Below are 13,940 nucleotides of genomic sequence, written 5' to 3'. Positions count from 1 at the left end.
GTTTTTTTTTCCCACTAATAAAACATAGGCACCCCCTGTGTTACTGCCATTTGGTTACCAAAATTCACCCTGAGGGAATTCACTAATCGGTAAGGGTGAACCTTTTTGTGATTCTGTGATTTTTATTGATTCCCCTGCCTGAGAGGCAGTCATAGTTGTAATTAAACTTACATTCATAATCAATATAAATGGTAAGTTGATATATCTGCTGTGATGCTGTGCGCTAGTATGAAATGAGTTATTTAAATACCTTGAATTTACTGTGTGCTGCTGAAAGATATTTGCCAGTAGTGGTTGCTTCAGTTTTCTTAGTTATTGTACAATATATTGTACAATATATTGAAAATTAGTTTATGACGTTATAGCTACCAGTAATTGAATTGCACAAGTAGAAAGGAACTGTAGTAATTCTTTATCATGAGACTTTTGGAAGCTTATGCCATATTCAAATCATTGGATTTGGACGGTAGAATTAGCCCAAGTATAATATGGCCATTTTGTTTTAGTTTAAATTCTGTTTGTTTTATTCACTTTAATTTATTTCCCCCTCTTTGATATTTGTGAAGGAGTTGCAAGTTTTTTCATGGTTCCAAAGCTATCCAAGCGCACCATTCTTTGCTTTCTTTTAATTTTCATGTAAATTTTGTCTACTAATTATATCTTATGGTTGTTTGAAGTATATAAAATTAATTTGAGATGGTTGTAATAGCATTGAGACTCCTAAATTGAGTGCAGTTGTTATTGCTCTAATATTTAACCACCTGTTTTCTTAAAATAATAGAAGGACTGAGGAACATAATGTATAGCTTTCTTTTTTTTTAAAGCATGGTAAGTGCTTCAGGAGCTTCTGGCATGTGATGCAGAATTTGTTAACTTAGCAGCAGCAGTTCAATGCAATACAGTACATCAGGGGTCCCCAACCTTTTTTACGCTGCGGACCGGTTTAATATTGACAATATTCTTGCGGACCGTCCGACGTGGGGGGTGGGTAGGGTTGCCAACAGACAAGAGTAGCAGTCAAAAAATACGTTGTGTTTACCCCGAGAAAGACTACAATGACCATGAAGCCTTGCACGGGCACCAGTGCGCATGCATGTACCTGCCGATATTATTCTCTGCAAATCGTTTTGGCGATTCTGTTCTGGGGGGGCGGTGGGGGGTGTTAATCATGACCGGAATATTGGTAATAAGGGGCTAATACACTCAATTTCGTTTCTAAAGGGATTTATCTAACGAATTTAATATTAAACACACAGCGCATATTTTCCTCGCATGAATATAGTGATAAGTCAATCATCAGGGGAGGACGGGGAGCTTGAAGTAAGCGTTGAAAGAACTTCCAGTAGAAGTGGTAGAGGCAGGTTGGATATTATTTAAAGAAAAATTGGATAGGTATATGGACAGGAAAGGATTGGAGGGTTATGGGCTGAGTGCAGGTCGGTGGGACTAGGTGAGAGTAGCTTTCGGCATGGACTAGAAGGGCCCAGATTGCCTATTTCCGTGCTGTAATTGTTATATGGTTATATAAGTCACTTTTCAGTCAATAGCATCATAACATTTTAAGTAATGTTTGGATATTAAACACACGGCACATATTTTCCCCGTATGAACATATAAAATCATTGCAACACACCAATATCAATGAATCAGTGGGAGCCCTGGGCTTGTTTTCCTGCAACAAGACAGTCCTATCGAGGGGTGATGGGAGACAGCGATACTCGAAGGGAGTTCCTTATGTCCCGTCTATTCTGCAATTTAGTTTTGGTTGCATTCATTGCAGAGATCTGTTGGAAATGGAAGCAACGTTTTCAGTGCTTTCGTGGCTATCTCAGAATATTTAGCCTTGACTTTGATCCAGAATGCCGGCAGAGATGTTATGTCAAACATACTTTTCAGCCCATCGTCATTTGCAAGCTCGAGGAGTTGATCTTCTTCCCGCGCTGACATGGATGAAGCGCTGTTAATGACCTCGCGTGTGTTCAAGCTCAACAGTGGGCGTGACAGGGAATGAGGAAAGGTGCAGCTGACTCATATCGCCAAATCATATCGTTTCCTCGCGGCCCGGTAGCAAATGCTCTGCGGCCCAGTGGTTGGGGACCGCTGCAGTACATAATCTAGCCGAGAAAAGAATAAAAATAATAATCAATAAACAAGTAAATCAGTTACATATACTGACTAGATTTAAAAATGTGCAAAAACAGAAATACTGTGTATTTTTTTTTAAAAAGTGAGGTAATGTCCAAAGATTCAATGTCGATTTAGGAATTGGATGGCAGAGGGAAAGAAGCTGTTCCTGAATGGCTGAGTGTGTGCCTTCAGGCTTCTGTACCTCCTACCTAATAGTAACAGTAAGAAAAAGGCATGCCCTGGGTGCTGAAGGTCCTTAATAATGGATGCTGCCTTTCTGAGACACTGCTCCCTCAAGATGTCCTGGGTACTTTGTAGGCTAGTACCCAAGATGGAGCTGACTAGACTTGCAACCTTCTGCAGCTTCTTCCGGTCCTATGCAGTAGCCCCTCCATACCAGACAGTGATGCAGCCCGTCAGAATGCTCTCCACGGTACAACTATAGAAGTTTTTGAGTGTATTTGTTGACATAGGAGCAAGGAGGAATGGAATGATATTGCCTTTATAATAATCATCCATCAAGGCCAGTTTTGTAGAACTTAGAAATAAGAAAGTGATGGACATCTACATTATTGACCCTTAGTAGTCAGTGGAACAGACGTGTCTCGAAATTGCACATGTTTTTGAGGATAATAGGGTAGTGCTAGTGTGAGATCTCAATTTATTGGGTTGACTGGGCTATCCGTAGTGCCAAGGACATGGATGAAGTAGAATTTGTTCGGTGCTTTCAAGACAGTTTCCTCATTCAATGCATAGAGGAACCTTGGGAAGGAGCAGCACTGTATGGTAGCTCATGATGTTTCATTGTTCTTGAAAGGTAGGATGGTGGATGCTGTTTGTATGGAATTTAGAAAAGCCCTCGTCAAGTCCTATTTGCAAGCTGATCTGGTAGAATAGGTTGCATGGGATTCGGGGATGCGAGTTAGGTGGATTCAGGATTGGGTGATGGTTCAAGGTTTATTCTGTGACTGGTGCCGTGCCCCAGGTGGTTTGTATTGGAACCTCTTAATTATTTATGCAAATGATTTGGATGTGAACGTATGTGGCACGATTAGTCGGTTTGCTGATGATACAAAATTTGGGGGGTCTTGTTCGTAGTGAAACAGGTTAAAATGAATTGCAAAGAATTAGGGAGGTGGATTGAGGAATGTCAAATGGATTTCAACTTAGATTAGTATGATCTGAGTGGTGGGATCTCTGATAGATGTTGCTTTCCTATGACAGAGTTTCATGTAGATGTGCTCAATGGTTGGGAGTTAGAACACTACAAATTAGGAAAAGACAAATACTGCCAAAGCACTATAAGGCACAAGAGGTATTGAAGATGCTGGAAATCTGCAGCGATACACACCATGTGCTGGGGGAGCTCAGTTGGTCAGGTAGGAGGGTCTGCAGGATGAAAGGTCTCAGCCAGGAATGTTAACTATTTATGTTCATCCATAGATGCTGCCTAACCTGCTGAGTACCTCCACATTGTGTGTGTATTACAGTACTATAAGAGTGCAGTTATCGATGGAGGTATTTATACAGTGTACGCTGTCGTCTTTGATTGACCAAATGAACAAAATCAGTGCAAGCACCTTGTGCAGATAATGGGCTGTCTTCGTACAATATTTTTGACGATTACCTCCTCCAAATCTTCACTTTCAATATGATTGTCAATTCTCTAACATTCAATATGATTGTCAATGCCTTCAAAATCTTTGTAGTTCCTAATTTAAAGTAGTGACATCATTTCAATTTCACTGCTAGCCATTTCTAACATCTCTTAAGCCTGAATGCTTGAAACCACAGTGAGCAAATCAGTTTGGAATTGTGCTGCTTATTTCTCACCAACTGTCAGTGACAAAAAATGCTGTTGTTTTTAAGGCAAATACACAAAACTAATGCTATATAAAAACTGCTCTGAACAAGGTGTATTGTGTGTCTCAGGGTTACATGTTCACATGACTGAAACTAGTTAGAAACAGTTCAGCAGAGCCTCCTATCCCAATTCAGCGGCATAGTCTCCCAGTTAAATGAAGGGAATAGGGGCTACTTTCTTGATGAGTTTTTGTGCTTTAAGAGTTGTCCCAAATAAGCAGCTACCCTGATTTAACTGACTTACCACTGTACTGTATATTTAGGGTTTGGTACATCATTACTGCATCTGCTACATAGGCAGCACAGCAATGCGGCAGGTGCGTAGCTGCCTTACAGTTGCAGCTGTAGTGACCCAGGCCCACTTCTGATGTCTGGAGTAATGTACCTGGAGTTTCCACATTCTCCCTGTGACACCGAGTTCCTCCAGTGCTCTGCTTTCCTCAATGCCCCAAAGTTGTGTTAAATGGATACTGTAAATTGCTTCAAGTGTAAATGTATGACAAAGCTGGTTGTGGAGATAATATTAATGGGCATATGCTGCTGGTCACAAAAAAAAAAGGATTTCATAGGGTTTCTCTGAAAGCTGCCACACTCTTCATGAACCTGAACAGCCACTTTCGATGTTGTCAGGCAATGATACAACGTTTGGTTGTTCTCTTAAGCTGTTGGTCTTGCTTCTTGTAAATTTGTTCTTGAACTTTAGCTTTTGTCAGCAAAACAGAGCAGAATTAAAGGTAAGCTTTTGGGAAAGCCATCTGTGATCACAACTAGAATGTAATGGTTAACCAGGCTTGAACAGGAGGGGAGAACCAGTTTGTCCTGACTTTTGAGCTCATAGCTCATTAAAATAATACATATTATGTTTTTTTCCTTAACCAATTGATTTTGTTTTCAAATGAATGTTGGTCCTTGTAGAGATAGGTAAATGCATCTAGCAAATTATTCTTGTATATTTCCATGTAGCACCAGTATTAAACATTTTACTTATCTACCCTTTGTATTGCTTTTCAGTTATCTACTCGTATTGCTTATGCATCTTGCCTTTTCCACCATAGCACTTGCTGTTCTCAATTCCTTTTTCCTTCCATTCATGAGGTTCTTTGCAAGTAAGTAATTTTAAAAACTGGCCACTTGGTAGTCTTAAACTCAGGCTTTTGAATACTGGTTTGTGCCCAAGATGTTGGAGTTGCATCACTATTTCATTAAGGACCTGGTTTTTCGTTTTGTGAACATGTATCGTACTAATTGCCGAGTTTGTCTTTTGTACTGTCGCCGTGGATGGGTTTTGTTCAAACAGGCCTAGCCATCCTTGCTTGCCATGATATTAATTACACTGTAGTGTATCTTTCTCTTCATTGTTTTTGGCAAGTTATCTGGGTGAAAGAGCATGTAGAAAATGACCACAAAAAAGAAACTTGAGGCTTAATATCATTGTGGATATTTGAATGCAACACTGGTCTTAAAAGTTTATTGAGATGAAGCTTAGTCATTTAAAGTTTTAATATTTTGTCTTTATTGTGAACATTCAGTGTAGCTTGAGGTTTTTTTATGTTCACTCCTTCCTTCTACGATACATTTGCTCACACTGCTTCACTCCCTCTAGTTATATCGCTTTTGCTGCTGACTATCTATGGCTCCCTTTTGTCTAAATTTCCAATATTTGAGTCACTGCCAGGTTTTCTTAATTCTTAGCTCTTCCTCTAACAACTTCCTGTCTGTATTTACCCATGGCAGAGGAGGCTCTTTAAGTATGTTTCCTGTACTAAAGACCTGATTTTCTTAATTGCCTGCCACATTGAAAGAGTTATTTGTGCATTTAACTGGTGACCCACCAATTAATGCTTTTTTTGATATTTTTGTTTCTATAAAATACCTGTATCATTGGTTTTCTGTTTGAGCAGACCTGACTGATGACCATATACTTTGTCAGAAATCCCAATCCTGCTCACTTAATGGTGGGGTTCTTTTCTGTGCATTTCTAAATGCTTATGCATATTAGAGCATTGTTTTGTGTTTTCCTCGATAGTGAGATTGGAAAACCATTAACTTGAGGATTCCACTTTCTTTCAATAGCAATGAACCCTTGGCAGATACCTTGTACTGTTTCTCCAAGTGATGCTAAGATCAGTTATTGCTTCCTAATTGGTGCATCAGCATTGATGGGTTATTGGAGCCTGGACCCTCAAGTCTGCGTGAATAAGTGCATCACTTCGTATTTCTTTAACCTGTCAAGATAAGTTAACTGTGATACTTAAATGTGAAGAGATTACTGAAGAGAGGTCAAAAGATTCAGTTTATTTTTTTTCTTCCTTTCAGGTTGTGCGTTCTGTGACTAGAAGTTTCTAGGTTGGAACTGAACGCCCTGCTGTTGTGAAGGGGGGAGACAAATATAATTTATTTTGTCACAGAAGATGTTTAGGAGATGATAGCTGAACCTGAAATACCCACAGAATTTCATCTCCCTCAGTAAGTTCTTTGTTATTTAGCCACACAATATTTTTGGACAGTGAGATTGATTCGTTTTGCATGTTACCCAACTTTGTACTATTAATGTTTTTCTCTCCTTTCTTGTGCTCGTGATTTGGACTTGGGGACCAGTTTAGTGGACCAGCACCCCAGCCAAGAGGCTAGTCATATGAAAGTTTCATCTGTCAATGTAGGACACTGGAGGACAGAATGGCCAAACACAGTGCTATGCTTATTATCACAGATCTTGATTGAATAACTTTACTCAGCTTAGCTAAAAGTTATGGAGGGTAATGATAGTTATGAACTCCATAAAGAAGCATTTACATTTGAATATGCAGCAGAATTTTCATACCTGAAACACTTTTTTTTCCTCTTACATCTATCTCTTCTGTCATATTTTCCTTTTGGCCCAATTGGAATTTTGCATTTAAACATTTTTGTACATTTTATCATCCCAGTCAACTTTGCTGTTAACTAAGTTATTTGATGCCCTATCAGAATTCTAAAACCAGTTGGCTGCATATTTATGCCAATTTAGATATTTGACTTTTTCCCCAAGATTTGGTTAAATAGCTGATGATAACATCTTTTTGACTTTAAACCAGGCACCAGCATCCTTGGTGTTTTATTTCATGCTTGGTTGTGCCTATCACATGTTTTCAAGTTTTCCATGTTATCTTGTTCTGTCTGCCTCAATTTAAATCCCAGTGAAGCTGTTTACCCCTCATCTTAAGATTCCAACACACTCTTGGTTAGGCTGCACATTTTGCTTTCTATAAAACTGGTGCTATCCAGATTTTCTCCAAATCTGCACCAATGTTTGTTCACACATTACTTCTGGCTTCAAGCGATGCCTTGGTTTTAAAATAGTTTTTAAAACCTGCTGTAGCTTCATCCATTCCATTCTCTTTTGCAGCCTCTTTTAACTCTGCAATATCTACACTTGTTGAACATCCATGGTTTTAAGTTATCCACAATAGATTACCATAGTTTCAGCAGTCAAGATTTTAATCTGTGCCATTCTCCCTTGCTTTATCCTATTGTAAAATGATTTTATAACATATAGTTTCCTGTTCTCATATGTTGGTAGTGCTGTCTGATGAAGCTTGGATGTTTTTTGATGACTAAATAGGTAGGTAAATACAAGCGACTGTTGTAACTCATGAACAGTAATTTCATATCTTTCAAAGTTTCTTGGACAATTTGTAAATACTTATATCCATATTATCTGAAAAATGTTTGCCCCTAATATCTGGCTATTAATGATTATAGGGCAAGCTAATTTGACTCAAGGATGTAGATACTTATAATAATACCAGCCTTTTCATGGACTTCTCCCCAGTTGTCATCTTCAGCTCTTTGGCATGGAGGTCTTTGAAGCTCTGGTCCCTTCTATATAATCTGTACAATGTATCAATTCTACACCCCCCCCCCCCACACCCAAAAAAAACTGTATTGCATACTCTGGGTCCAAAATTCAGTTCCATGCTTCATGTTGTTTATCTATACAAACTATTGAATGAATTCATGAATGGATTTGATATGCACATGCACATTCTCAGTGTTGATTGCAACGGATAGTATAATGGTGAGATTTTTGGAGTAATTGTCACTTGTACCCATTGGAAATATGCAGAATAGACAGATCATGAGGCCAATCAGCATTTAAAATGGATTTTACGTAACAATGCAGTTTTGAAGCTTAAAGTTCCAGCTCCACAGCATGAAAACCTTTCATCTTTCTTCCGCACCTCATGATAGTTGCTTAATCTATCCCAGAATTCTTTAAACTTGCTGAAGTGAACAGGGAGTGGTGTCATTCTCCACTTAGCCATAGCAATGTGGCCCATTGAGCCCATCCTGACCATCAGCATTTATTTACAGTAATTCTATTTAATTGTGCCTACGTTCCTATGAATTTCATCTACATACTAGCACAGGCCTACACATAAGGGTAAATTTCTTGTAGCTTACCTACCCACACATCCTTGATTTTGGGAGTTAAAACCACCCCCCCACCCCCACCCCAAGGAAACTGACGGTCGCATGGAAAATGTGCACACTGTAGCACTGGAGGTCAGGATTCAATTCAGGTCACTGGATTTGAGGTAACAGCTCCATTAGTTGTATTATTGTGTTGCCTAAGTGGCAAGTATTGAAGCATATTCTAATAATTTCAAGCTTCTGCAGGAAAATGTCATAGAAATAGATGAAGCAGCAACCATTCTTATTGGAAAACAACATGTTTAGTAAAAGGAACAGAGCACATGCAGAAAATTTTGCTAGGAGGAGAAGCAAAACAACTTCTCAAGAAATTGAGTGAACAATTCCTTCCGAACTTCAGTAAAGAACAAGCATCAATGGTTTTGCTTCGTTAAACATGTCTTAATGAAATCTGCTGTCGCCACAGCTAATTATACTTTCAGGTCAGGGCAGGGAACATTGGAAGGACATTAGTTTGCATGCAACAGTCTCCTTTGTAGGCTAGATTTTATGGGACAAACCCATTTTCCTTGTGCGGAAAGACACGAGACTAGATGCTGGAATCTGGAGCAACACAAAATCTGCTGGAAGAATTCAACAAATTGAGTAGGAGGGTTTTGGTTCAAAATATCAGGGGAGGTCTTAAATTTTTTTTGCATCTGTATTTACTTGGGAGATGGACACAGATGCTATACAGATTACGACGGAGGACGTGTTTGCTATCCTGAGACCTGACAAGGTGTTCTCTCGGACCCTTTGGGAGGCAAGTGCAGAAATTGCCGGGGTCCTAGCAAAGATATTTAAATCATCCTTGGTGACAGGAGAGGTGCCAGAAGATTGGAGGATTGCTAATGTTCTGCTGTTGAAGAAAGGCTCTAATCATAAACCAGGAATTTATAGGCTAGTAAGTCTGACATTAGTTGTGGGAAAGTTAATGGAAGGTATTTTAAGGGATTTGGACATAAGTAATTGGATAGACATGAACTGATTAAGGATCGTCAGCATGGCTTTGTGCATAGTAGGTCATGTCTAACCTATCTTATGGAGCTTTTTGAGGAAGTTACCAGGAAAGTGGATGAAGGTAGAGCAGTGGATGTTGTCTACATGGACTTGAGTGAGGCATTCGACAAGGTCCTGTAGGGGAGGTTGGTCAAGAAGGTTCAGTTGCTTGACATTCAACATGTAGACATTGGCTTTGTAGAGAAGCCAGAGTGGTAGTAGATGGTTGCCTTTCTGACTGGAGGCCTGTGGCAAGTGCAGTGCTACAGGGATTAGTGCTGGGTTGGTTGTTGATTGTGTGATGACAAACCAAGTTATCAGAAGATTGATACTGATGAGAGAGATAAGGGGAGACAATGGAGAAGCATTCAAAATGTTAATGAGGGAGGAGAGAGATTAACGAGAAAGAAAGACACTTCAGAATATTGACAGACTGGTTGCTTTGAACCTGAACTGTTTGAAGTTTGATGGACAGGTGATAACCCAGCAGGGGGATAAAAAGAACAGGTTCACTAAGGCACGACACACACCACGAGATCACGAGATAACGAGACCCTGGAAGAGCGGTGTGCCCCCACAAGTTGGTGTGAGTTTGGAGGTCTGATCGCGGGAACTGACCATAGACGCACAGGGTGAAAGGGTATGATCGGCAGGAACCTGGTGTGTGTGTCCGCCCTTGCCTGGGTGCCAGGTTCACAGCGGAAGAACGGTCGTATCCGGAGCTGAGGGGTCACAGTCGGTGACCACAGAAGACATAACAAAGGGTCTGCCCGAGAGCTAACTGCGAAGAACATCAAAGGTCTGCTGAATCAGATTTGCATATCTCTATATCTCCCTCTCCCTCTCCCTCTCCCTCTCCCTCTCCCTCTCCCTCTCCCTCTCCCTCTCCCTCTCCCTCTCCCTCTCCCTCTCCCTCTCCCTCTCCCTCTCCCTCTCCCTCCCCCTCCCCCTCCCCCTCCCCCTCCCCCTCCCCCTCCCCCTCCCCCTCCCCCTCCCCCTCCCCCTCCCCCTCCCCCTCCCCCTCCCCCCTCCCCCCTCCCCCCTCCCCCCTCCCCCCTCCCCCCTCCCCCCCCACACACGGCAAAACAGCGATTACTGCGAACTGTACTAAGCTGAACTGAACTCTGCGTCACTTGAGACTGATCATTTTACCCCTAGACTGCGATAGAGCTTGGTTGATTCCTATTACCCTAGTTCTGTGTACATGTGTGTTTTATCATTGCTAACCTGTTGCATTTATATCCGTACGATTAGAATACTGTGTTACTTGTTTCTTTAATAAAACTTCATTAGTTTCCAGTAATACAGACTCCAACTAAGTGGTCCATTTCTGCTGGTGGCAACCCAGTTATGGGGTACGTAACATAAGTGGGGGCTCGTCCGGGATTTTGAATGCCAAATTTGGGACTGGGTAAATTGATTGGGTTAGAATTCCTGAAAGAAAGAAAGAAAGGGCAAACAACAGAAATGGAGATTGAGGAATTTCTAAAGGCGCCACCCGCCAACCTTGGAGGCATTAGAGTATGCCAGGAAATAGAATTGGCAACTGTGGCCAAACAGTTGAATCTTTTTAAGGGGAAGTCGACAATGAGGAGAGCGGAGATGCACAGAGCTATCATAGAGCATTATGTATCTGAGGGTGTGTTTCCCCAAGGGGAGCTGGAGGTGGTATCTATGGGCAAACCTGGTGGGGAAGCAGTACAGCTGCAGATGGAAAAATTGAGATTCGAGCACGAGTTCCGGGTAAAACAGCTGGAGCGAGAAGAGAGGGACAGGCAGTTAGAACGCGAAGAGAGAATAAAACAGCTGGACCGAGAAGAGCAGGACAGGCAGTTAGAACGCGAAGAGAGAATAAAGCACCTGGACCGAGAAGAGAGAGAGAAGCAGAGGGAAAGGGAATTTGAGCTGGAGAAGTTAAGGATGAGACTAGCGCAGGAGCCCATGCCGAATCAAGGTGGAGGGTTCAGGGCGACCCAGGAGGTTAGGCTGGTTCCCCCATTTGACGATACCGATGTGGATCGGTACTTTCTCCATTTTGAAAAAGTGGCTGCAAGTCAGGACTGGCCGAGGGATAAGTGGGCTGTTTTGCTTCAGAGCGTACTTAAAGGAAAAGCTCAACAAGCTTACTTGGCATTGTCCGCAGAAGATGCCCAGAGGTATGATGTGGTGAAAGAGGTGATACTCAGGATTTATGAGTTGGTCCCGGAGGCATACCAGCAGAGGTTGGGGAATGTGAGGAAGCAGTGGGGCTGCACGTATTTAGAGTTTGCCCGTGAGATGCAGATGTATTGTGAGCATTGGTGTGCCTTGAAAGGGGTCAATGGGGATTATGACAGACTGCTACAGCTAATACTGATTGAGTAGTTTAAAGGTTGTGTCCCTGAAGGTATGAGGCCCTATCTAGATGAGAGAGAGGCAGAAACCTTAGCTGCAACTGCTAAGTTAGCGGATGAATACGCGTTAATGCACAAAGTGAAGTTTACCCCGAGTAAAAGCTACCAGAAGGGTAGTCAAGAGGGCGGAGACAGTCCGCCAGAAAAGTCAGAAAGTAAGCCGGGGACTAGTGAGAAGGATAAGGAAGACTGGGAGCAGTTTGGTAGGAGGTCTCCTGGGGTCGTATGCTATAATTGTGGGAAAGCTGGTCACTTTGCGTCCAGGTGCTTTGCCCCAAAGAAGGAGACGGGGAAAGAAAAAACGACGGTTCCGACTGGCTGTATTGAGCTGGCAAACAAACCGCTAGGGGAGAAGAGGTCTGATAAAGTTCAGGAAGGGCGCGAGAAGTTTATCTCGGCCGGATTGGTGTCGGTGAAGGAGGGGTTAAACCTGGTTCCAGTATGGATCTGGAGAGACACTGGAGCTTGTCAGTCATTGATCTTAAAGAGTGTGTTAGACTTTAGTTCAGAGCCCCAGACTGGGGAGGTCAGGGTGATAAAAGGCATTGGGAAAGGGACTGAAGCAGTACCTTTCCACCAGATACACCTAAAAAGTGACTTCGTCTCCGGACCGGTCATGATAGGGATGAGGCTCAAATTACTGATGGAAGACGTGGAGGTCTTACTCGGTAATGACCTCACCGGTGGAAATGTGTTCTCAGCAGTAAAACTGACAAGCCAGCCTGCCAACATTGAGGCCCCGCCCATGGACTCACAGGCTTATCCCGTTTGCGCAGTGACTCGGCGCATGTCCAGAAAGGCTGCCGAAGTGAATATAGATTTAGCTGAGACGTTTTTACCAGCCTTGTACCAGGAGGGGTTAGAAAGTGAGAAGCAGCGTAGTGAAACGGAAGTTGAGGTAGACTTATCATTAGCAGGGAAGGAATTTATACAGGCACAGGAGAGAGACGAGGAGCTGATGATTTTGGCGGAGACAGCTCTCTCTGAAGCAGAATTAAAAAGGGAGCCAGTGGGCTATTATGTGAAGGAGGGAGTACTAAGGAGGAAATGGAGACCAAGTACCGTGCCTGCAGATGAGGAATGGGGGGTGGTGCTGAAAATTTATGGGGATGAGGTTTTTAACCTGGCCCACAAGATACCCCTCTGTGGACATTTTGGGGTGAGGAAAACAGTCGATAGAATCATGAAAGAGTTTTACTGGCTGCACAGGAGGAAGGTTGCTACTGACTATTGTAGACATGAGCAAACACAGTTACAGGCTATTAACATGTTAAAAGCTTACCACGATCAGAAAACAGATCTAGTTGGTGTTATCACGAAAATTAATGAGGCTAGGGTGCCACCTGATAGGGGAAAAACCCATTTTGAAAAGATGAGTATGGTGCCGACCAGATGGGAGAACTCTATTGTTTTGGCCAACTTTGCTGATGAGTTCTCTTACTTAACCCCCGAACAGAGTGAGCCGCTGATAAAACTAACTAACCGGCACGCGGATGTATGTCCGGATGTCCCGAGGCGATGCAAAGAACCGAGACATGGTATTGTTGTCACATCAGGTCAGCCTAGTAAGCAACACCCCTATAGGATGATTAATTCAGTGACAAAAGGGCTAAGGAACGCAGAAGCATATATTGACGATTTAGTGGTCTGGAGTGACAAGTGGGAGGATCACATTGTGGCAGTAGAGGAACTATTTAAAAAGCTGGCTGAAGCCAGCCTGACAGTGATCCTCGCAAAAAGTGAATTCGGCCACGCGAAGGTCACTTATATGGGATTTGTGTTAGGACAGGGGCAGCTGGCTCCGATGCAGGCTAAGGTGCGGGCTATCTCTGAAGTCCCCGCGCTGACAGACAAGGGAGCCCTGAGAAGGTTCTTGGGGATGGTGGGGTCTATCGGAAGTTTTGCAAAAACTTTGCGGATATTACCCTCCCTCTTACTAAGCTCTTGCAAAAGAATGCGAAGTTTGTGTGGGACGACCTTTGTTATATTTGTCCGGGATAGAAACCACTAATAATTTACACTGATCACAACCCATTAGTGTTTTTGGCCACTATGAAAGATAAAAACAAAAGGTTGCTAAGTTGGAGCCTGGTCTTAGAGGATATT

General features: G+C 42.4%; 1 protein-coding gene across 4 annotated transcripts in view; it reads left to right on the top strand.

Moving 5' to 3' along the window:
• Positions 1 to 13,940, top strand: part of stag2b (STAG2 cohesin complex component b) — a 175,923-nt gene that overhangs the window by 39,087 nt on the left and 122,896 nt on the right. For 3 of the 4 annotated variants that reach the window (XM_072270835.1, XM_072270833.1, XM_072270834.1), the window contains exon 2: positions 6,307 to 6,456. The exons of the other annotated variant lie outside the window; for it this stretch is intronic. In XM_072270835.1, the coding sequence (XP_072126936.1) occupies positions 6,413 to 6,456 (44 nt within the window). In that variant the 5' untranslated portion in view covers positions 6,307 to 6,412. The remainder of the gene's footprint in view (positions 1 to 6,306; positions 6,457 to 13,940) is intronic. 4 annotated transcript variants of the gene reach the window in all.

The sequence above is a fragment of the Mobula birostris genome, chromosome 10 (assembly GCF_030028105.1).
Source record: "Mobula birostris isolate sMobBir1 chromosome 10, sMobBir1.hap1, whole genome shotgun sequence".
Classification (NCBI taxonomy): Eukaryota; Metazoa; Chordata; class Chondrichthyes; order Myliobatiformes; family Myliobatidae; genus Mobula; species Mobula birostris.
Note: the sequence above shows the minus strand (reverse complement) of the source record. Positions and strands in the feature narration are given on the sequence as shown.